Raw genomic sequence first — 24,000 nt, forward strand, 5'->3', positions numbered from 1 at the left:
ATTTGATGTTGTGTTTTTGTCACATGTGCCTAAATTTCAGTGGGAGATAGCTGGGTTTGGGTTGTTGTTAGCCGAGAGGAGGAAGCACACTTCTTGCTCCTTGTCTTCATTTCTTTACAAACTGTAATCCAAGTACCAATCTCACTCTCAATAATTATATAACTAGTGCATACAGTACATACGCATGTTACTGTGTTACTCTGTCTCTTCATTCTGTTGGTTAACTTATATTTAATCACACAGAGACAAGAAAATAGAGATAGTAAGATGGTGTTTATAGAAGTAAATTGGAGACTGATTTTATAAAAAATTAGGGCATTTCTGCAATAGGTCCTGCTATGCAATACAAATATCATTTGAGTCTTTTGTCAAGGGTTTGCCAGGCAACATGGCAATGTCATAATATATCATATATATTGTGTAAAATAATATTCAGATTAGGTCGCTGTGAGGCTTTCACATAATTTTGAAAAATTAGGAATTTTAGGAATTTTCGGTAGGTGGTTACTATGCAACATAGTCTCAGTTTCTTTTCAAAATAAGAGAGAACAAAGTGACACTAACCAATGTGTGACACTCTAGATGGCTTTCCTTTGAAAAGAATCTATGGAAATTCAACAAAGATATGCCCACCCTACAGTCCCTGTGGTCGAGTGGTGTTTAGGGGAATAGGTTGATGCTTGACTCATGAGGAATGTTAACTGGTTGGCTTTACTCACAAGGAGTGAATCACAGGCACAGTAGGAACAGAGCCATTAGGTAATTAAAAAATACAAGGAAAACACGTATAAGCTTTAAAAAAAAATTATTCATTTACATTTTTCTTGATCCTTCTCATAATTATAACATAAATATCATTAGGCAGCTTCTTCCGAGTGCTTGGTGACACCGCTGAACGTTCTGCTGCAGTTACACATTAATATTTTTCTTCAAATATTTAAGCTCTTTCATAAACACTCAATTAAGGCTAAGCAGAGCAGCCAAGTACAGGTCTTGCTATTCTGTGGCATGGTATTTGATGGCATGGCATCACAACAGTGTCTCTCTCTCCATGAAGCAGTTGAGCAGACAGCAGCAAAAGATACAAGCGGATATTTTAGGTCAATATTGAGCCCATTTCAAAGATAAACAGTAAAAGTGAAGTTTAGATCCACTGAAAACCAAAAATATTCATGTATAAATGGTAAATGTATATTATTAAGTGAATAAAAAACACACTAAGTACTGGTTGTGACATTTTTTTCTTATGTGGAATCATTTAAAGCTAAATAAATGTCAAATACTGAATTATTTAATCAATTTTTAGCAAAAATAAGACAGCAAAAATAAACACAAATAGTAAAGCTTTCTAGATGCATTTGATGTATGTCAAGAAATGAACAACTCCTATCTCAGCATTTAAAACAACAATTCAGCCACATAATGTGAGAGTTTCAGCAACTTAGCACTGTCATTTTCTATGTTATGAACCATGATAATAGATAGGCAGGACCATAAAAACAAATTTCCCAAATCCAGAAAAACACTGACATTCAAAATGCTCCAAGCCACTGCTGATTGTTCTGATGCAATTATGTCTCTCTGTGATCTTTGCTGATTGGTTGGGAAAGATTCACGGTTGGTTTTACAACCTGACAGAGATGCATGGTGAGGCCAGTGTTGATGTCCATTGAAGGTACCATTTATGGTTCCTTAAGAGAAAAACTCTAAACCCTGGGGCCAAGGGGGAAACTAAGATATACCTATGAATGCGTATAAAAAGGAGTTAAGTGTAAATCCAAACCAGTGAACTGACATATGAAGAACAGCAGACATTGTGGTTATTGTCTGTGAGCCATTTTCTGCGCACCTCAATTATCTGTAATAACGTCTGCGTGTACAGGAAAATAACTATGGTAGACACATTATTTCAAAGTTGAACCACAATTCGATAAGTTAAATAAACTCTTTCCCTGCTAAATAAGTTTGACTGATGTGTGGCTTTGTTTGGTTACTGTAGCCGTTAATTTCCAGCCTGTTCCTGTTTCTTACCTGGTTTAATAATGCCACTTTGTTCAAGTAGCGTTGCAATCACGAAGCGTTCTTATTACCTCCATGATTGAAAGCTAAACGGAAAAAGTATGAAACTGAACCAGTTGCCTCAACAAGAATATAAATTATCATCTGTCTGAGCGACTTTTACACATAAAACCTTGAAAAAGCAACACATTCTTATGTCTTGTCCATCTGTGTGAGCCTTAATTGAAACTATTTAAAAGAGCATAATAATTACTATTATTGATGGATTTTCTGTAGTAGCAGTAGTAATAGCTGAGCTTTTAGTATTATTATTTAATCATAGGAAAGAGCCCAGCAGAAAGCATTACATGGTCATGGTTTAACAAGGGAGGGCAGAGTTGTCTGTCTGCTGGCTGCTTTGTGGCATTTGTCATTACCGCTCTGATCTGGATGCCTATGTGTTTATAATAGGGTTGGATGCCCCGAGCTGTGGGCCTGCACTTAGTGCGGTTGGCGATTAGAGCTCAGCCTTTAATTTCTGCTACAGAGGCAGTGTCATCATGAGGAAGGGTGAGGAAGTGAAAAACAGAGGGCAGGGATGAAAACAGGACAGATGCTAAACCAGGAAGATAATGACAATGTGGAGGAGATGCTTGTTTAAAGCTGTGTTTACAAGGAGGAGGAAGTGCAGGTAGGCAGTGAGTGATGAAAGAAGGCAGGTGAGCTGGCAACATGACAAATGGGGAAAGATATAAGCTGGAGGACAACGCAGACTGAAAGAAACAGAGAGAATCTGTGTTTCATGTTGTAGTCTAAGGAGCTTGCAAAGAAAAGCGTCTGGACTTCTTTGAGTTGCTTGAAGACGTTTCACCTCTCATCCGAGAAGCTTCTTCAGTTCTAAGGTCAAATGGTGGAGAGTCCCAGATTTAAACCCAGTGGGCGTTTCCCCCCAAAGAGGGACAAAGGGCCCCCTGATGATCCTCTAATCGCCTGAGCCAATGTGTGAAAGCGGGTGTGGGTCACAACCAGCCAGGGTTTTGGGTGAGCTCATTGTGAAACCTGGCCCCACCCTATCATGCGAATTCCTGAGGTCAGATGGCCCAGGATGTGAGTGGGCGTTAAGGCGTCTGGGAAGGGATCTCAAAACTGGATTATAGATGGCAGAGAGTTGGTGTCGTAAACCACCACCTCTGTTCAAAGATGGTCACTCACAGTGGACGTAAATGAGTCTTTCACTGATTTCAATGAGGTCACCCGAAATCCTGGCTGATTGTGACCCACACCCGCTTTCACACCTTGGCTCATGTGATTTGACCCTAGAACTGAAGAAGCTTTCTAAGATAGACTATGATGACCTGGATGACTGAGAACCTTCACAGACATAGATGTTGTAGTCCATTAACTATGGGCTCAAAATGTGGTCATAAATATTTTGTACTTGTAAATTGGTTTTGTACTTGTAAAAAAGATTTGTATGTGTAAAGAAAATTTGTGTGTGCGTAAAAAAGATTTGTATGTGTAAAAAAAATTTGTGCGTGCGTAAAAAAGATTTGTATGTGTGAAAAAGATTTGTGCGTGTGTAAAAAAGATTTGTATGTGTGAAAAAAATTTGTGTGTGCGTAAAAAAGATTTGTATGTGTGAAAAAGATTTGTGCGTGCGTAAAAAAGATTTGTGTGTGGACTTAGCCAAAAAAAAACCTGCAAGTTACAAGTACGAATTTTGACCCTATTTTTCTTCCTTTAAGCTGATTGGTCAATGTCATGTCAATCACAAATTAAACACTCCAATCAGAGAACAGATGGGTTTGGCTGTTGGGGGGGATGCTTTACGGACCTTCAGGTCCTGGAAGGGTTACACAGTTTGAAGATGGAGGACAGCGGTGGCGCTTCTGCTGCGCAGGTAAGCTTTAATTTATGGTTTACTGGAACAAGCTAATTGTCCAGACATATATTTTTGAATATCATGTTCGGTTACTACACTGTAATTTTTCACGGTGCCAAAAGCTAGCTTAAAAAGGGCTCTCAACATTAGCCCTAGTGTTGCATGTGTTCAAATAGTCTCCTGTGTAGCACGGTCTGTCTGCTTAAACATCAGCATCGTGGAGAATTATGTGTTTGGATTTAAGTTTAATCCCGATGAGATGTCGTTTTGGTAATAATTGGAAATGAAATGCTCTGACTTGACCTTAGCACTGGTCCCAGGTCACCCCCGAGTTTGTGTTAGAGTAATACTACAGTAATTACAGTATACAACAACTTTCAGCAGCTACTGAATGTTAGGGGACCTAGCTTAATTTTCAGTAGCTGCTAACGCGTTAACGAGCAAACCGCGCTAACGTGTTACACTGGTTAACATCATTTTAAGGAGATTACCGCTGACAGCACAAATATATGTGCGTGTATAAAGTATTTGATTTCAATTTTCTTCTACTACTGTAACTATGGCTTAACAAGCTTCCTTAGTGTTCTTTTAAACTCTCACTCATGACTATTAGTTATACTGTTAACTATTTTAATATTAGGTTAATAAGGGAATAGGGATATATCGGGAAACCATATGGTATTGTTTAAATGAAGATGCAGATGTTCAATAACATATAAATATATTTTCAACAGGAGCCAAAGACTGCAATAGAGAAGGCTATACTGAGTCTTGTGGGAATTCTGTCAACTTCCCAGTCTGATATTAGGAGTGGAACTGCAACCACATCTGTTACTGCGACAGTGCCTCAGCAAACCCCAAGAGTGAGCACCCAAATAGAAATGCAAAGGTAAAAAGAAAAAGAAATTTGCCAGTAATGTTACTCCTTTCTTTTTTTTTTCTTTTTTCTTTTTTTTTTTTGGGGGGGGGGGGGGGGTGGGTGTAAGTCATCTTTTTATTTAAACAACCTGCTCTGCAAATTACCTATGCACTTGGATCCTCCTTAAACATCATTATGACATTTCACCTTAACAGCAATGCAGTACTTTTCCAATCAGATGAGTAGTCTTGCTTTAATTTGGAAGAAATTGGCAAAGTGTTTAATGCCTCAAATGTATAATCTTATTTACAGGTCATTTCCAGCAATGTTTCAAAGAAGGCAATCCAAAGGAAAGAGGCCTTTCCCAGCTCCTAGTAATGTGATACATGCAGTTCGCAACCTTCAGTTGCAATTCTGTCTTTTGCCTGATTCCACGACAAAAACCCCAAAGAATGAAATACGGCTTCTTCAAGCTGGACTTGGAAGGCGAACTCTCAGCATAGCTGACAATGCTGATCATGAAGAAGTACTTTTCTCAATTTTAGATGCCTTTATCTTGTCAAAAAAAATCTAATTTTAAACTTCAAAATTAAAATTGAAAAATGTTACAAGTTGACTTGACAAACTAATCATGAGGAAATGTTTAATTTCTTTTAACCCTAATTTAGATTACTGTAGCTCTGCATGAAGAGTATCCGAAGATGAAGGCCCTAACTGGTGGATGGCTCTTGTATAAAGCAGGAGGTAAGTCATTTTAACTCCCCGACTTTGTATCTGAGTTAATAGAAGACATTTACTTAGAGCCAAAAGCATCCGGATAAGTTTTAGAAGAAGCTTTTTTGTCTAATTAAAACATTTCTAACACTTCTTCCGAGAATAACTTATGGAACACTGATATGGCTTTTTTTATTTAGTTTTCAAATTTGTAGGCATGGTCTTTTTTTAGATTAACTCACTTTTTTTGCACATTGTGATTGAAAAGCAATAAAGGCATAAGATGCACATCAATACACTTCTATTGTTTACAGGTATAACATCAACAGTACAGCACCACTTAATTAAAAACTTAAATATTCGGAATATATTTATGAACGAAATATTTTTTTGGTCTAGTGATTCATTTAACATTTTAAGCATTGTTTAAAAATGAAAAGTATAGGTTGCTACAAGGTAGTTTTTAAAGACATTTCTATACAAGAGTAGTATTCCATAATGTTATGGATTTATTTGTACTTTATGATCTCAACTTTTAGAACATTGCTGTATTGCGAATGCATTACTTGGTTTTTGTTCCATATTCTAGGTGGTAGCGGACAGAGAAATCTCTCTCTAGTATCTCAGGGAACACAAGGCTACACAGCCAAGACGCTCAAGATGGCCACCAACAATGGAAAAAATACACTTTATATTGTCCCTCTCCAAGAAAAAATTGATACTACACCTCTTCCACATGATGCTGCAGAATTCAGCAAAATGCCAAAGTCTCAGTGCAAGACCTGTGGTGTGACTATGCCTCTTCAGCTACTTGTTTGTCATGTAGAAAACTGTGTACAAGTAAGCCAAATTCAGCAGTAAAACAAACATTGCTACCACCTTTGCTAAAAACGAAAACTTTTTAAGTTGTATTCTTTTTACTACTTTCAAAATGGAAGGACAGAATATTATGCTTTACCCAAGACTAATTTGGGTGAATTTCCAGAGTCAATGTATGTACTGAAATCAGTCGTAAGTTTTGCTCTAAATGTCTGTGAAGTTTCTCAGTTATCCCAGTCATTGTAGTCTAAAGAGTTTGCAAAGAAAACATCTGGACTTCTATAAGTTTCCTTGAAGATGTGCCACCTCTCATCTGAGAAGCTTCTTCGTTTCTTTAGAGCATAGGTGTCAAACTCTGGCCCGCAGGCTAATTACATTTGGCCCGCGAAGCCATACCAAATTACTATGAGCTGGCCTACTGGTATTATACAGCTAATATATATATTGTTTAGTATTAAGCTTTGCTTGTTCCATATTCAGTTTTTTAGCAAAATGTGTTTGAGTCCATAAGAAAAGATTCATTCTTATATCTGGAGGAACAAATATATTTCAATAAATATTAACGTTAGCCCGTTCCAGTTTTGAATTTTGGCTGTGTATTTGAGTTTGACACCCCTGCTTTAGAGCAATTGGTGGAGAGTCCAAAACCTTATGCCCTATTGGAGTGTCCCCATGAGGGGCGTTGATCCCCTAGTTTGCTCTAAATGACAAATCGTGAGCAGCATGTAGCTACCATAAATGTGTAATGTAACATTATATTCCTTTACCAGGAAGCTGCGTGTGAAAGCATGACTGACCAGGCACATCAGAATGAAGTCCAATTGGAGGTGAGTTCCCAGATATATTTAACATTGTAATATGGACAATACAAAATTCCAAGCGGATCTTTGTTCAACTGTTTCATTATTTGCTAATTACCTGTGGCATTCTGTGCTAGATTTTGACTGTTCATCTTTGCTAGGACTAAAATAAAACACTTTTTAATTGCAATATCCTCTTCAGCCTTCTTGTCCTGTTTGTGGAAATCGTTATCCTCCAGATGACTTGGTCTTGCATGCCAGTACATGTGGTGATCGGTAAGTTCATTTTAGTTGGACAACACTAAACAAATGCTATGTGTAGCACATTTATAGTTGCTCTTGCTTCTGTCTTTGCATCATGTCATAGCAGGGGCTCATCCTTACCTAACCTGTTCATCTTCTATGATCATGTTGACCACATGGATGAGCTTTTATCAGTGTTCATCCTGGCATTTTGACAATATACTTTTGCTTCTTTAGAGTGTATTGTTTAGGTGACCTTGTCTTTTATTGACAGTATTCCTGCATGCATGCATGCATCTATCTATCTATCTATCTATCTGGATAGATCAGTGTATATATGTTTAAACACTGATGTTTTTTGGTTTTTTTTGCACCACTTTGGGTAAAGTGAAGTGGATGACCTGCATCACACAGCACATGAAGTCAGAGACACACTTTTCAATTTTGCTGCTGAGATGAACACTGACATCCCAGCCAACAATAAGGAAGGTACTTTTCATACCAAATATCAGAGTATATTTAAAATTCCAAATTGACGTGCTTACCAAAAAGTGTGCTGGGCCTTAATTTTTTGGCTTACTGGGTTTACAGTACAAAATGTTATTTTTGCATACAATGTACTTTATCTTTTAGTAGAACAGTGGAAAAAGGCCAGTGATCCCCAAGATGCTGCAGTTTTGTTTAAGAGGCATCTCTTAAAGGAAAAGGAGGAGAACCCCAAAATCACAGCTATCATTGACATTCGACAAGATCAAACATCCCAGAGCCGAGAGATCATTGCTTTCTACAAAAGACCACAGATTGATTGGGCAGGACCTTTTCGTTGTTCTTTACAAGGTAATGCTTATGGTGAAGCATAGATTCAGTTAGTTTCTTTAAAGGCTGTTTAACATTCCAACTTGGTAAATGAGAATTTTCCATTAAAGGGTGCTGTAAAGCAGTTTGTACCTTTACTTGTGTTGTTGTTTTTTTCTTTTTCCCAATTTTAAAATAGGTGACACAGCTGTTGGCACTGGGGTCCAGAGACATTTTTTCAGCATGACAATGCTAAAGTTGCAACATGGCTTTAACATCCATAGCGGTATGTTTCTATATCCTTTTCTTAATTAATGTGAGATGAGTTTTTAAAATAATCCATCGAAAAATTTACTCCAGAAATTAAAAAAAAAAAAAGATACCATTGAAGTATTTGCATCATGTTTGACAACTTCATTAATCAACTACTTACGTCAATAGATAAAGCTATAGCTTTTTTATTTTGCTTGTACTGTTCTTCTCCAGGTGCAGCCAACGTGACCCTTCTCTTTGAGGGACAAGAGAACCATCTAGTGCCTTCTACTTCTCAGATTTTGGCAGACAGTGACTTATTTGTGGTAGCAGGCAGAATGATTGGGCATTCATTTTTGAACGATGGGCCACGATTGCATGGCCTCAGCAAGGCTATTATTCACATGTTGGTCCATGCTGATAGAGACACTGTCACTGTCCAGCTCGATGATGTGCCAGATCTAGATATTCGTTCTACAATTTGCATGGTGAATACTAATTTACTTCAAGCCTTTGTGAAATCATAATTTAAATTAACTCATTTTTATATAAGTGTAAATACCCCCTTCAAGAAAATGCAGATTTTTTAGGCAATATATTTGCAACATACTAAAATGGAATTTTTCTCCTCTATAAGCTTGATGGTAATAAACACCTCACTGAGCAGCAGAAGGATGACATTAACAATTTGGCCATTTCCTGGGACTTGCCACCCGTCAGTGCAGAAAACCGCAGATGGCTGTTCCAACAGCTTCTCCATCATGCAGTAAGATTGCCCTTTAAAAATTGTTTTTAGATTGTCATCACCTAAGCAAATGTCATGTGGTTATTTTTAATTATTGTTTTAGGTGATAGGCTGAACTAAAAGGCAGACAAAACACATCAGAAAAGGTCTGAAGGACACCGGATTGTTGACTATGCTTCAACAAAGACCTGACACAGCCTCAGTGGTCTTTCCCCAGCATGAAGACAGCATACTTACTGCACAGGTATTTCAATGCATTTCTAAGATGCAGACTACAGTGACAAGGCTAGATGGTATGACAGTTAATGCTGCTTTTAGGAGAGGCTGTAGCTCAGGAAGTAGAGCAGGTCATCTCCTGATCAGAAGTTTTTTAAGATCCCTGGCTAAGAATCAGTCCTTTTACCATTATACTCTAAGTAAGACAAAATGATTGATAATACTTTATTCATCCTGAGGAAAATTCTTTTAAAGGCTGCCAGATAATCCAGTGCCATCATGAGCACCCCATAGAATACACCATATATAAATGCCAAGTGTCGGGAAAAGGTCTCTTCACAAATTTAACATGTAAAAAAACTGTATTTAAGGCAGTTGCATTCTTAAGTGTGTCTCTGAAATCTCATTTTAGGCTGTTCTTAGCCACATTGTTTGGCCAGGAGATGAAGGCGATGATGAAGACGATGATGATCCACCTTACCCACTAAGCATCCAAAAGCAAACAGTGGGATTTCTGAAGACCTACATTGAAACAGGCAAGTGTAATTGCATTGTGATTCAAAATTTGAATCTAATTTGATTTCTAATGCATTGATTATTTTCACAGCCACTCCATTCCAGCTCAGCCAGCTGATGAGGTTTTGGGTCGGGTGGGAAATTCCAACTGGTACCATGAAGGTTGAAGTAGTCAAAGCAGACTACCTCATATCCTCTACATGTTTTGGAACGTTGCGTGTGCCTGGGCACTTCCACGAGTACAATGTCTTTTCCAAACATGTTGATGATTGCATTGCAACTTGTGCCACAGGTTTTGGCCTTATTTAAAAGCAATTTGTAGACACTGGATGTCGGATAAACTTTCCCATGCTTGAAAAATGTTTTACATAGGTTTGACTGTTACTTAGGCTTATTGATTTTTTGGGAATATTGTTATGTGAGTTTAAATATAAAAATTAAAGTTACAGTTCCCACCATTAACATTTATATTTGAAGTTAAGGAACTAATGATTGTGTTATTTAGGGTTCAGTCATTGTCATGCATCCAATTCACATCATCTCTTTGTTTGGAGCAGTTTCATGGTTTACAAGAGGTGAAAAAAAGTCGATTAATACCAAAGCCGTATTAAATGTTACACACAGTCCAATGCTGTTGAATAAAATGTTAATAAAAATCTGCCAAACTGTCAGCTGTGGTCAAGCTATTTAATTACCGCATGCAGGACAGCTAACACACATCAAAACATTACAGTTCTGCAGTCATGAGAGTTTTTGTCACTTTCAAGCTGTTATCAATAAAGTCAAGTTTTGAGCTATGAAAATTGGATGATAATATTCCTGATTATTTTTGAGGTTGTTTGAAATCATTTTGTAAATCAAAGGAAATATGCTTGAACACCCCAAATTGAAATCCAGAAGTTGTCAAGGACATGGATTTGGAGCAGCAGTTATTGGACTTAAATACAAGTTACATTCTAGACTGGTTGCCACTCCATCAAAGTTAAGAAAAAGAATTCTTGTCAGACTGTAAATAAAGTAGATTAATTGAATATTGCCTTTACAATTAAATAAAAATAGAAATCAGCAAGAATAGGCATGAGCATAGGCACCTAAGCAAATTTTTATTGAAGCTATTATTAAACAAAAGACTTACATGAGAACAGAAATAATTTATCATGTTACCTTTGCATTAACTGACAGATTATCAGGAAAATATAACTGTAAACTCATCAAACACAAAATGCATTAACATTAAAAACTGAAAATAAATATTGATGCAGACTTGGATACAAAAACTGATAATTCAACATAATGTAAACATCTGTTAGGGCATCTTATTTTCAACCATCACTCTAGATAAAGCTATAAATCCTGCCTGTTCTCAAGAATGGCTTCCACATACTGGACAAGGGAACTGTAAATGTCAGCCCCATAGGACATAGAGGGTTCCATGGGATTGAAAAGGTGTCTCACTCTTTCCAAATCCTCACTGTCAAGTGGAGACACAAGTTCTGGAAGGTGAATACCAGTTTGGTCCAAGTCTGCAATGTCCACATCTGGATACTCTGCCTGAAATTAGACGCCATCAATTCAGGAAGTCTTTAAAATACATGCTTTATTAATTTTGTCAATGATATACTTTTTATTTTTATTTTTTAAAAGCGATTTGAAGAATTTAGAGATGTGTAATCATACCACAATACTTTCAGGAGGATTGACTGGATTCTGAGTCTTTCCAATCTCCCATAGTTGGTTTGGGGTGTAGTTCCGCTCTGTCCTAAGAGAGTGATTGTTCCAGCCTTCAATAAACGTCTCCAAATCTGCTTGGATTCGTGGCAAAAACACATACTGTGCACAAAAAAGGTCAGTACAGTTTGTTGGATCCAAGAGTCTGTCTTCCTCAAGTCTGTGAAGAAGATCGTAGTAGATGTTGGTGACAACATTCCAAACGTCTCGCCACAGGCGCTCTATCCTTCAAAACAAAACAAAAAGAACATTTGTTTTTAAAAATCACTATACAGTGACATTCATCCTCATAAAATGAAATAATTTCCAAGCATTCTGTGCAAACAAAATGTTATGGGATCTTGTTATAATTTGAAGTAACACAGTAATTCAGTTTTAAACGTAATTTTGTTGCTAACACATTCAATAATTAACGCCAGAATACTACACCTGGCAATCAAAAATATGTTTTTGTTGTAAATTAGGAATACCTTTGGTTATGCACGCTTTTGCCAGACATAAAGCTTCCTCTACCACAGCCCCGAACTTCAAACATGTATCGAGCAATGTCAACATTCTCAACTCCTTGGTCTCCCCTCACTCTAGAAATATGAAAAACAAAGGACACAGAAATTACAGAGTATCACATTTTAGCAATATTTTAAAGTTAATCATTTAAAGAAAAATGTGAATGTTTTACATTCAACTGTATAATATTTTTAGGGCTCTTTGAGCTCTTATGCAGAGCTATATTAACAAAACTTGAATGTTAACAGAAAGCAAGCTGCTTCTGAAGGCTGGTAAAAACTATACAAAAGGCAGAGATGAAGCTAAACTAGGCAGACTAAAGATAAACATAAAAACCAAAACATGAAACTCGCCGTGGATACAAAGATACCTGAAACCTGGAGCGTAGAAGCAGAGACGCATGGAAACATGGCACAAACGACAACAGACAACATGACAAAGAATGAACAGAAACACACAGACTAAATACACACAAGTGTGATTACAGAAAATGAAAACACATGGGAAACAGCTGACACTGATTTGACATATTCGTCCATATTTATCTGATCTTCTACATTTGTACTACATTTGTACTCGCCCCCTCATACACTTCGCTCTTCTTCAGCTTCCCTTCTGTCTGTTCCACATGCTTGCCTAACTACAATGGGACTCAGAGCCTTAAGTTGTTCTGCCCCAAGACTTTGGATGTACCTCCACCAGATCTCCAGACCACAAACTCTTTCACCACTTTTAAGTCACATCTCAAAACCCATCTATTCAGAATTGCATACACCTGATTCTGTATTAGTCCATTTTAACTTGCTCAGCTTTTATACTGTCATGCTTGCTTTTTTCTTCTTTAACTTATGTCTACATTTTATTTGCAATGTTTCAATATATTGTATTGTTGCTATTGCAAGGTAACCTTAAGGTGTTATAAAACGTATTATTATTATTATTATTATTGTAGTATTTCTCTGCAAATAGAATACAAATGATAGGAAAATTCAATCATTTCCGGACAGCAAGCATGTGTGTCAGGCACGAATGTGTATTCAAAATTGAAGTGAGACTGATTTAAGCCTTTATGCTCTAATGTGAACAGCAAGTTTTTGCATTATACCTCGATGGAAATCCATGCTTCTGTACAGCCTCAAGGAAGAACGTCAGTGCTGTAGAAGCCTTGTTGTTGTTAGCTGCTTTCAAGTACAAGATCTGAAAATAAAGAGACATTATGGAAGTACTAGTACTAGCATCACATTTTCTGCTATTTTAGTGAAGAATGCAAACCTTCCTTGAGAAGCCATCAACACCACCAAACATCACAAGTCCATATCTGTAAAGAGACAAAGACACAGCCCCTAAGACTTCAGCCACTGAGTATAATTAATTAATTGCATTTTTCACCAATAATCAAATATGAAACATTACAAGTTAGGACTTGTCAAATTTGAAAGTGGATCACACATTTCTAAAAGCATGCAAAGGCTGGTGAACTTCTCTTAATCTGTTAGAATTCAGATAATATATATATGTATATATATATATATATATACGTATATATATATATATATATATATATATATATATATATATATATGTATATGTATATATATATATATACACACACACATATATATATATATATATATATATATATATATATGTATATGTATATATATATATACACACACACACATATATATATATATATATATATATATATATATATATATATATATATATATATATATATATATGTATATATATATATATTACTGCAAACTTGGCGGTAAAGTAATGGTGTAATGTAAAATACCGTGTTTGCATATGCATGAATGACTTAAATAGTAATGGGCCCAAATGTGCCCTATGACTATTGAGTTATGTTAAACTTACCTAATTAACTTATGGTTGGTGTCAATGTGGAGCAGTGACAGAGGACCAGGAACACTGTATGTCCTTCTGACAACACATCCAAGATTTGCCATCCTTTCAAGGATTCCAGCGCTGTCAACACAACACATGGAATCCCATACTCTGTTCCACTGCACCTTGTGGCCCAGTGCCCTGAGGCGTCCTTTAACCATTCTGTAGCCTAAAAAGGCATTCCATAGTGAAAGAATTACAACAGCACATTGGAAGGCACTTATAGTACAGTAAATCAAACTACTAACTAATCATGACATTCAGCTAGTGTTATTCATGTAAATATGAAAGGTTGCTAGCAAGAAAAATAAAATAGTCTTATTACAAGCATTATTTTTCACATGAATAACTAACCCAGATTTTTTGATTCCTGTTTTATGGCTGCAATTAAGTTGTCAAGTTCATCATCTGATAGTGAGCTGTAGGTTGCTGTTATTGAGAGGCCCCACTCTTCCATTCTTCGTCGGACTGTTTTCTGTGATATGCCCAAAAGCTTGGAGATACAAGGAATGGAGAGGTCCATCTTTATTAGATCTTTGAGGTGGTCTTTGGAAACATAGAGCTTTGGCCTCCCCCGTTCACCAGCTGAGCTGTCAACAACAATGGCAGACCTTCTTGTATCCATATCGGAATGGATGAGGCAGATGAGGTGGTGAAGAGCTTCAACTACCTAAAAAATGGTTGCATTAAAATATTTAGTTGGATGAAATCCTAGAATTCAGTTTTACCATCTTAGTAACATTATTCTAATCCCCAATCTTTATATTGAAACACAGAACAAAATTTCATCTTGGATTTAACAAAGCAATGGATGACAGGTGTATTTGTATAGCATAATTACTACACTGTAAAATTAACATTATAAGACACATAAGAATGGCATATATTGAAACAATTTTTAAAGGTAACCAAAACTAAATCAAATAAACCTACCAGTGATGGAACATTAATATGAGCAGAAAGAGAACAGACTAGAGTTGATGCGTTCACGCAGAGGAACTCAATATGATCAAGGTCCAAGGGCTGCTGTTGGTAGGACTGCACCAGCCTATTTTGAAGGTTTTGGAAAACATGTCTTCCTAAAGCCACCTGAAAGAAGAAAAGATTTATTGAATTACTGATATCACATGAAGTGCATTGAAGGAACAATAAAATGTCAAACTGCGTTAAACTCAATAAAACCAAATAATATTCTCATGAAATCTTTTTATTTTGATTAACTTTGTAATACAGTAAAGAAACTGAATTGCATTAAAAATTATTTTTAAATATGTTCTATCCTGTGCAACCTTGCTGTATTCAAAAAATTCAAACAACTTTAATAATGAAAAAAAAAATGAACCCACCAAAGAGTCACAGGGACATCCCAGGTTCTCTGTTCTGGAGGGAGATCGACCAAGGTCTACTTGATTTACAGTCACCTGTTAAGTAAAACAATCAGACAATTTTCAAAGATTTACACATTTCTCTATGGATGTATCATACACTCTCCTATTTCTCTCTCTGAAGTACCCCGTGGATGTTCCCATGATGACACAGATGACCCACAAATTTAGTATAGCACACTTCAAAACACATAACCCGATGCAGAAAGACACATGCAAAAGATGCAAAAGTCCCTAAACACATTTGACATCTGTTAGGGTTGAAAATTTAGTTTACAAAATTATTAAGTAAGGCTGTTTCATTATTTTTTTAAGATGTACACAATGCAAATGTGCTGCATATTGGCACTCCATGTTTGAAGGTTGAGAGCGCAATTCAGCGCTGTATTTGAAATATTGCAGGTACACCTAGAGTGCAGAGGGGGTTTTTGCAGCATGCTTACAAACACACGATAATGGTTAGATTAGTCTCTGGGTTAGGGTTGCTGAACAAGATGCGGTGAACTGGGCCTTAGAATCAGCATCTGTTTTCATTGCCCGTTTCAGCATTATCCTTTTTGGGAAGCTGGTTCACACAAAAGGCTGGCACTATAAACTTGTAATTTCAACTGCTGAAGCAAATTCAATATTTTTAAATCTTTTTCTCCTTAATTCCTTCTTAAATTTTTGAACACGACACATCCAGCAAAGCAAATATCAACAGACATTAGCTTACTGATACCAGACAGACACTGCACTACAGTTACTACAGAAGCATTCTCGGTCAATCTGGTATTGTATAACAGAGTACTTCTTAATGTCACTGCCTATAAGCTGTCATAAATCCCAAAACGCTCACTGAAGCTAGGTCCCCTAACATTCAGTAGCTGCTGAAAGTTGTTGTATACTGTAATTACTGTAGTATTACTCTAACACAAACTCGGGGGTGACCTGGGACCAGTGCTAAGGTCAAGTCAGAGCATTTCATTTCCAATTATTACCAAAACGACATCTCATCGGGATTAAACTTAAATCCAAACACATAATTCTCCACGATGCTGATGTTTAAGCAGACAGACCGTGCTACACAGGAGACTATTTGAACACATGCAACACTAGGGCTAATGTTGAGAGCCCTTTTTAAGCTAGCTTTTGGCACCGTGAAAAATTACAGTGTAGTAACCGAACATGATATTCAAAAATATATGTCTGGACAATTAGCTTGTTCCAGTAAACCATAAATTAAAGCTTACCTGCGCAGCAGAAGCGCCACCGCTGTCCTCCATCTTCAAACTGTGTAACCCTTCCAGGACCTGAAGGTCCGTAAAGCATCCCCCCCAACAGCCAAACCCATCTGTTCTCTGATTGGATTGTTTAATTTGTGATTGACATGACATTGACCAATCAGCTTAAAAGAAGAAAAATAGGGTCAAAATTCGTACTTGTAACTTGCAGGGTTTTTTTTGGCTAAGTCCACACACAAATCTTTTTTACGCACGCACAAATCTTTTTCACACATACAAATCTTTTTTACGCACACACAAATCTTTTTCACACATACAAATCTTTTTTACGCACGCACAAATTTTTTTTACACATACAAATCTTTTTTACGCACACACAAATTTTCTTTACACATACAAATCTTTTTTACAAGTACAAAACCAATTTACAAGTACAAAATATTTATGACCACATTTTGAGCCCATAATTAACACACTTACCTCATAAGATGACTGTCCTTTTGTTAAAAAGGAACTCCAGCAATTTCATATGTTAAAAATCTTTTAACAGAGCTTGAGAGTATTTCTAAAAATGTTGCTTCAGAGCAAGGTTATTATCGTTAATGAAAACTAACAAAATAACGAAAACTAGAAGTGAAACAGAAACGGAAATAAAAAATAAAAGCGAGACTTTGCCAAAACAGGAAAACTAACTAAAACTGTAATGAGTGTTCACAAAACTAACTAAAATTATCTAAATTTATAGCAAAAATGTGTTTAGTTTTCGTTGATGTGTGTGTGTCATACAATAGTCTAGGGTGAAAATGAAGTGTAGTTTCCAGGGGAGTTTGTCTTGCTGTGTCTCATTATGCCAGCAGGTGGCAAGTACGTTAGTCGAGTCGTCTGTGTTGCTGCTCCATCCACGCGCAGAATCCTGTCAGCAAAAGTCGGGAGAAAGCGCCAGAGTCCAAGTTGGGATTACTTTGAAAATGATTGTGTTTTAGACAAAGCAAGTGTCTTGTAGTGGAAAGAGACAAAATATGCATAACATTTCTAAAGGGAAAAAAATTCCACAAACCTTAAAGTGCACTGGAAAAGCTCGCACAAGAAGGCTAACCTAGCTTACCTTGTGAAGGTAAGGGAGAACGCCCAACCCTCATCCCCAGAAACAGAAGCTAACCCCAGGCAAGGCAGCGCGATGCATCCTGAGACAACTCCACAAAAAACATTAATGCAGTGCTTCCAGCAGCGACCCGATGGCTACTGGTTGGTCAATTTGCAGGAACATCACAAGTGAGAGGAAGCATTAGAGAAGATGTTTATTGAGACTGGGATATCTACACAACTGTGTGAGTCAGTTGCCTTCAAAAAGTTTAGCGATTCACTTGAACCAAAATTCTGAACACCCGGTGCTGCAAGAGTTAATAGTCTCATTGGGGCCAAGATGGATATAGCAATTTTCCTCATCAATATTGAGGTTAGGCCCATGTGACACACTGCTCAGTGGTCATTTGTTTCCCTTTCGTGATATTGGTGACAGTAGATGTTACCTCCATGAACAAAGCAGCCCCTGTTATCGTCCCTTTCACTGAGGGCATTGCTGCCAGCTCGCCCGTGATCTCAAACACTTTCCCTTTCTATGTACAATAAATCAATAAGTGGCTTGTGTTGAACAAAAGTAATGGTAAACTGCGTCATATAAGGTATTGATTACTTTAATAATCAAATGTTTTGAGTATTTGCTTTCCATAAAAACTCCTGTTTGATCCCACATAGAGAATACAATCTGGCTAATCTAAATCTGAAAACAGCTGACTTTTTATCAAGTTTGGAAAGTTACATGTGGAAACAAGATATTTATGGCAGAGGGTTTGTATTTGACCGTGTAATGCCAAATGTATCATATCTGACACGTGAGTTGTTGAAACCTGTAAATCAGCAGTGTGATCATCATCCTCGGTGACAGACCTAAATAAATTGCACAAAAAAGCTAGATGTAGCAAAAATGAAACAAAATGTGAAAATAAACGTACAATCTAATGTAGTAAATCTGTTATATGGTACAATAAAGACTCTGGTTTGAAAACATATGAATTTATGGTTCAGGCCTTACAGGGTTAAACTTGACATAAGTTCCAATTTAGTGACAAAAATAAAGGATATAACCTCGAAAGGATCCAAAATTATGAGTTTGTGCAGATTGCTCTCACTGATTAACAAAGATCAGACAACACTGAACATACTGCCATTAAAATCCAAAAAAACACACTTTAATCTGTGGTGAGTAAAGCTTTTAAAACAGCAGAAAAGAAAGTTTGGGAGGGTGAAAGCAACATAATATAAGATCTGAATAAAAGGGGTGCTGTGACTCTGCATTTTCATTGTTTCCCTTTCTACTGAATCATCCCTCTCAATAAGCACATTCACACACAGTGACACAAAAGTCCCTCGATATCCCCTCTCTCTGTGTCTCTGTTTCTCTCTGTCTCTCTGTCTGTTGTCTCTTCTTTCCATCCTTTCTCCATCTGAGTTTTGCTTTTTCTCCCCCTGTTTATCATCCAGTTCAGGTTTATTCTATTATATTTCTTGCATCTTTCTCCTCCTTCCTTTCTTCTTTCCTTCTTTTCACAGCAGCTGAACCCTCAGTTGTTTTATTTGGAGAAGCTTCCTTTCTGGGCTTTGGTCTCTCCTCAAATAAACGAGCCAGTCTTGTGATGGGAAGCAAGAACTTCCCTATTTTAGTTGTTCTGGGAAAAACACACATGCAAACAAAATCAGAAACACACACACACACACACACACAGAGAGAGAGATCTGTACATGCTCATAAAGTTCATACACTACATACTTTATGGGCACATACAGTAAATGCCCAGTTTCACACACGCATGCTGTACATTGCATGCATTTTTTTCTGTTAAATTGCGGCTTAACCCAAACCTCAGATTAGTGTTCTTGTTTGTGAGCCTTTTGTTTTTGATCTGGGTCCTGCCTGTCTGATGGCATGTGGAAGTGGCCGCTCTATCAGACAGGCAGGACGCCTGTCTGATAGAGCGGCCACTTCCACATCCTGGGGTGCAAACACATTGAATACACCAATGCTGTTTGTCCATTTTAAGTCCAAAAGCCAAACCTAGTACAGGAAACTGTTCCAAATATACAAGAAAATTCAGATTTCGTTTTTATTCCATTTCAGTCAAACACACACAAACTCACAAACTGTGGACTAGTCATCCATGCATGTAATACCATGTCGCTATTGAATAACAATAATAACAATTACAAATTCTTCATTTAATAGTTAAATCTGTGGTAAGAAAACTGTTACAATTATCATTATTATTATAATACCTACTGGTGATGCCATAGTGGCTGCTGAGCCAAAAAAAACAAAACAAATACTGAGCAGGCATTCAGCAGACTTGATTTTGTTTTGTCTTATAGTATAGATTAAAGTTCCATATTCGCCTCATGTACAAGCATGTACTGGAAAGATTAAATCTGAATATGTGCACACTGCAAAAATATCTCCCACAAGGTTCTGCGCTGAAACTGGATGTAATGGACTGTACATTTGTATGCTGATGATATTATTATGTTCAGTCTGCTGTTAAACTCAACAGTACTACTCTGAGTTAGTGCAACTACTTATTTAGCAACCGAGTCCATCCAGGCATGTCGACATGGTAAAGACGTCCTGCTGAAATTTAAACTGAGCATCAAAATGAGGAAGAAAGTTGATTTACAGTAACTCTGAACATTGCCGATGGGCTTCTCTGTCATGGTCCCCGTGTCTGCCCGGCCAGCTCCACAAGGCCACATGTGTTTTGTGTACATTCTCCTCTCTCCTCCCTGCCAGGGCGGAGCTCACTGCAGGCTCCCGCCCTTGGCACACACACCTGCATCTAGTCAGGCTCTAATTATGGGTTGGACTCTTAAGGCCGGGACGCAGACAGCCTCACCGCTGGATGATTGTGCTAGACACGTCAGTAAACCTCAGCCTGGTATCCTTAAGCATTGTGGACCTGCTGTGGTCTCTGTGTAACCCTCTTTTCTCCTGTGCACAGTTTCCCCGGACCCATGACCAACCTGTTGTTTGAACCGTTGTAAAGAAGAGCTACCGTGTATGTGACTCCTATCCCGGACTTCCCTTTCGGACCCAGGACCCCCGCTCCCCTCACTGTAAATATCTGCACCTGGTGACTGTGTAAATAAACGTTGTTTTCCCCTGAACTCTGCTCTGCACCTGAGTCCTACCACACCACATGACTTTCTCGTAGTATTTAAAAAACTGCTGATCTGCTGGGATTTTCACACGCAACCGTCTCTGGAGTTTACAGAGAATTGTTCAAAAGAGAGAAAATATTCAGTTAGCAGCAGTTCGCTGGGTGAAAATGTCAGAGGTCAGAGCAAAACGGCCAAACTGCTACAAGCTGATAGGAAGCCAACAGTAACTCAAATGAGCAGGCATTTCAACCAAAGTGTGCTGCAGAGCATCGCTCAATATACAACATGTCAAAGCTTATGAACATGGACTAGGAACAGGAAAAGACCGCTCTGGGTACTATTTATATCAGCTAAGAACAAGAAACTGAGTTTCGCTAAAATGAAACAACAGAAGACTGCAAAAATGGAGTGTGGCCTGAGGAGTCTCGAAATCTGCTCCAACATTTGAATTATAGGATATTGAGTGTAGTCTATACATGAAAGCATAGATCCATCCTGCTTTGTATCAATAGTCCAGGTGGTGTAATAATGTGGGGGGATATCAGCAGGCTTTGGGCCCTTTACTACCAACTGAGCATCATTTGAACACCACAGTCCACCTGAGTTTGTCCATCCCTTTAAGTCTTAAAGGGATGGACAAACTCATCTTGTACCATCTTCTTCCTGCTTCCTGCAGGATAACACACCATGTCACAAAGCTCAAATCATCTCACACTGGTTTCTTGAACATTATAATGAGTTCTTTGTACTCAAGTGGCCTCCACAATAATTAATTCTTAGTCTAAGAAAAGAGACCCTTCGGGGTGTACTGGAAAATGAGATTCTCATCATGGATGTGCAGCCGCCACATCTGCAGCAACTGTGCAATGCAATCATGTCAATGTGGACTAGAATCTATGAGAAATGATTACAGCACTTTGTTGAATCTATGGAGAATTAAATATAAAGAAGATCCAATGCAATACTAGGAAGGGGATTCTAATAGCTGGCTGGTGAGTGTATGCTTTTTATGAATCCAGAAATAGTGATTATGATAATCTTATCATCTCTACCGAGAATGACTGAATTACTCTGCAGACTGTTTTCACCAATCTTGTTAAAGTCTAGTTTTACTCACTGTGCACCTGCAGCCTGGAGTAATGGGCAGATAAGTTAAAAGCTTGCCTCTTTTTATTTCCTTGCATAAATATAAATTGCATTTTAATTCTATTTTACTTCATTCTGAGCTCCGTAGTCGATACATGTATCTTAAAACTTTATCTTTCTAAATATTCTTCACTGATATCCAACCAGCTTATTTTTACACCTACGTCTTCTTTTCTTCAGCTGTGTTGTAAGTGAGAACTCATCCTTTAGGGATATAAGGTTGAACCAGAGTTTTATTTTTTGTTCTTTTAATGAACACTGAGAGAATTTTACCAGATATCTGAGGGGTAAAGGACAGGCTAATGGATCAATTCTCCTTTGTCAGGGGTTTTCCTTTTTTCACTGTAATAGCACTGTTATTTTACTACTTCAGTTTTTTTTTCTTTACTTCAAACTCTCTGTGAAAGGATTTTGTTACCATGGCAAGCCCAAACAAGTGAGTTTATGCTAACACTAATGTTTTTCATATACGTGGTGCATCCTTAGAGAAAAAATAAATCTCCTACCATATGCTACAGAGTCGACACGTCCTTTAGAGATATTTCTAAGAATAAATGAGATGATCTCATTTAGAATTCTTGACATGGCAATGATTGAAAGGTTAACTCTTTATTGTTCCGCTGCAGAAAGTTGGGAGCTCATGTTGAGAATGCTTCCATAAATCCCAGTGCGCTAATCAACATATGGCCTCCAAGGCAACCAAAGATTGTCAACTGACTCATCCATCACCCACTGAGATCTATTTGAATATCTGACATGTGATGCATGAGTTAGAAACATAAGCTGTTGTTTTCCACTCTTTTTGTATTTGTAAGCATTGACGTGTTCAGTTTTTGTTCATGAAAAATGACTGAAGTTGAACCTCAGCTCTTTCAAGTAGAAAATAACTTAGATTAAACCCATAAAAAAGAAGTTTTGTTGTGCTGTTTTCTGTATCACTCTGAGTCCAAAGAGCGCTGTCTCATTGTCCATTTCAGATGACTCTGTCCTTATTTGCATGCATTAACAACAGGAAGCCCATTGTTACAGTGAAACCAGATCCTGAGACGACTCACTGAGGTGGTGACAGGTACAGGAAATCTGGTGTCACTGTATTCACTGCTGTTTGCAACATAATGATGATGATAATAATATTTTATTTAATACAAAATGTTTACTATAGGGTCAAACCTTTCAGGAAAAAAAATGCTTGGTAGAAAGTAGAACTATGAAAATAGACTAGAGTAGAATAAAATTGAATAGAATAAAGTAGCCACTTTATTGTAATTCAGAACACACATCAGTTAGTGTACATCCGAACAAAATATTGATGCATTTACTCACTAGCAGGCTGCACAATATAAATAAATAAATGTGTATATGTGCATGTATATGTGTATATATAAAACACCCAGCACGCCCCTGCGGGCGGTTTATCCTTCAAGCTCGGGCCCTCTACCAGAGGTCCTGCGCAGTATCTTAGCTGTTCCCAGGACTGCGCTCTTCTGGACAGAGATCTCCGATTTTATTCCCGGGATCTGCTGGAGCCACTCGCCTGGCTTGGGAGTCACCGCACCTAGTGCTCCGATTACCACCGTCACCTTCACCCTCCACATCCTCTCGAGCTCTTCTCTGAGCCCTTGGTATTTCTCCAGCTTCTCGTGTTCCTTCTTCCTGATATTGCTGTCATTCGGAACCGCTACATCGATCACTACGGCCGTCTTCTTCTGTTTGTCTACTACCACTATGTCCGGTTGGTTAGCCACCACCATTTTGTCCGTCTGTATCTGGAAGTCCCACAGGATCTTAGCTCGGTCATTCTCCACCACCCTTGGGGGCATTTCCCATTTTGACCTCGGGACTTCCAGGTTATACTCGGCACAGATGTTCCTGTACACTATGCCGGCCACTTGGTTATGGCGTTCCATGTATGCCTTGCCTGCTAGCATCTTGCACCCTGCTGTTATGTGCTGGATTGTCTCTGGGGCATCTTTACACAGCCTGCACCTCGGGTCTTGCCTGGTGTGATAGACCCCAGCCTCTATGGATCTTGTACTCAGAGCTTGTTCTTGTGCT

At 37.9% G+C, this 24,000-nt stretch overlaps 2 protein-coding genes across 3 annotated transcripts; one reads left to right on the forward strand and one right to left on the reverse strand.

Annotated features, from left to right (window-relative positions):
• The first annotated feature begins 3,405 nt into the window (after positions 1-3,405).
• Positions 3,406-11,663, forward strand: LOC146522405 (uncharacterized). 2 transcript variants are annotated; one of them, XM_085154750.1, is made up of 14 exons: positions 3,406-3,898; positions 4,615-4,769; positions 5,052-5,265; positions 5,408-5,483; positions 6,043-6,293; positions 7,043-7,099; positions 7,275-7,348; positions 7,704-7,804; positions 7,949-8,152; positions 8,310-8,396; positions 8,597-8,850; positions 9,000-9,128; positions 9,211-9,351; positions 9,736-11,663. In XM_085154750.1, the coding sequence occupies exons 1-13, from the start codon at positions 3,755-3,757 to the stop codon at positions 9,220-9,222; spliced, it is 1,758 nt and encodes a 585-aa protein (XP_085010876.1). In that variant the 5' UTR covers positions 3,406-3,754; the 3' UTR covers positions 9,223-9,351; positions 9,736-11,663. The 2 variants fall into 2 exon arrangements, with proteins under 2 accessions (XP_085010876.1, XP_085010875.1); XM_085154749.1 differs by having other exon boundaries at positions 9,000-9,351.
• On the reverse strand, positions 4,853-17,058 carry LOC146522406 (uncharacterized). The gene is made up of 10 exons (XM_085154751.1): positions 16,603-17,058; positions 15,332-15,406; positions 14,915-15,074; positions 14,340-14,651; positions 13,956-14,154; positions 13,347-13,392; positions 13,180-13,271; positions 12,038-12,148; positions 11,517-11,793; positions 4,853-11,390 (listed from the first exon to the last, which is right to left on the reverse strand). The coding sequence occupies exons 1-10, from the start codon at positions 16,744-16,746 to the stop codon at positions 11,184-11,186; spliced, it is 1,623 nt and encodes a 540-aa protein (XP_085010877.1). The 5' UTR covers positions 16,747-17,058; the 3' UTR covers positions 4,853-11,183.
• Positions 17,059-24,000: the final 6,942 nt, after the last annotated feature.

Source organism: Neolamprologus multifasciatus, chromosome 3 (assembly GCF_963576455.1).
Source record: "Neolamprologus multifasciatus chromosome 3, fNeoMul1.2, whole genome shotgun sequence".
NCBI classification, from domain to species: domain Eukaryota; kingdom Metazoa; phylum Chordata; class Actinopteri; order Cichliformes; family Cichlidae; genus Neolamprologus; species Neolamprologus multifasciatus.

Coding starts and splice junctions, on each gene's coding strand:
- LOC146522405 (XM_085154749.1), top strand. CDS start 3,755: ATGTCATGTCAATCACAAATTAAACACTCCAATCAGAGAACAGATGGG. Junction 5,484..6,042: donor GCTCTTGTATAAAGCAGGAG/GTAAGTCATTTT, acceptor TCCATATTCTAG/GTGGTAGCGGACAGAGAAAT. Junction 7,349..7,703: donor GCCAGTACATGTGGTGATCG/GTAAGTTCATTT, acceptor CTTTGGGTAAAG/TGAAGTGGATGACCTGCATC.
- LOC146522406 (XM_085154751.1), bottom strand. CDS start 16,746: ATGTCATGTCAATCACAAATTAAACAATCCAATCAGAGAACAGATGGG. Junction 14,652..14,914: donor TAATGTTCCATCACTGGTAG/GTTTATTTGATT, acceptor TTTTTTAGGTAG/TTGAAGCTCTTCACCACCTC. Junction 11,794..12,037: donor AAAAGCGTGCATAACCAAAG/GTATTCCTAATT, acceptor TTTGTTTTGAAG/GATAGAGCGCCTGTGGCGAG.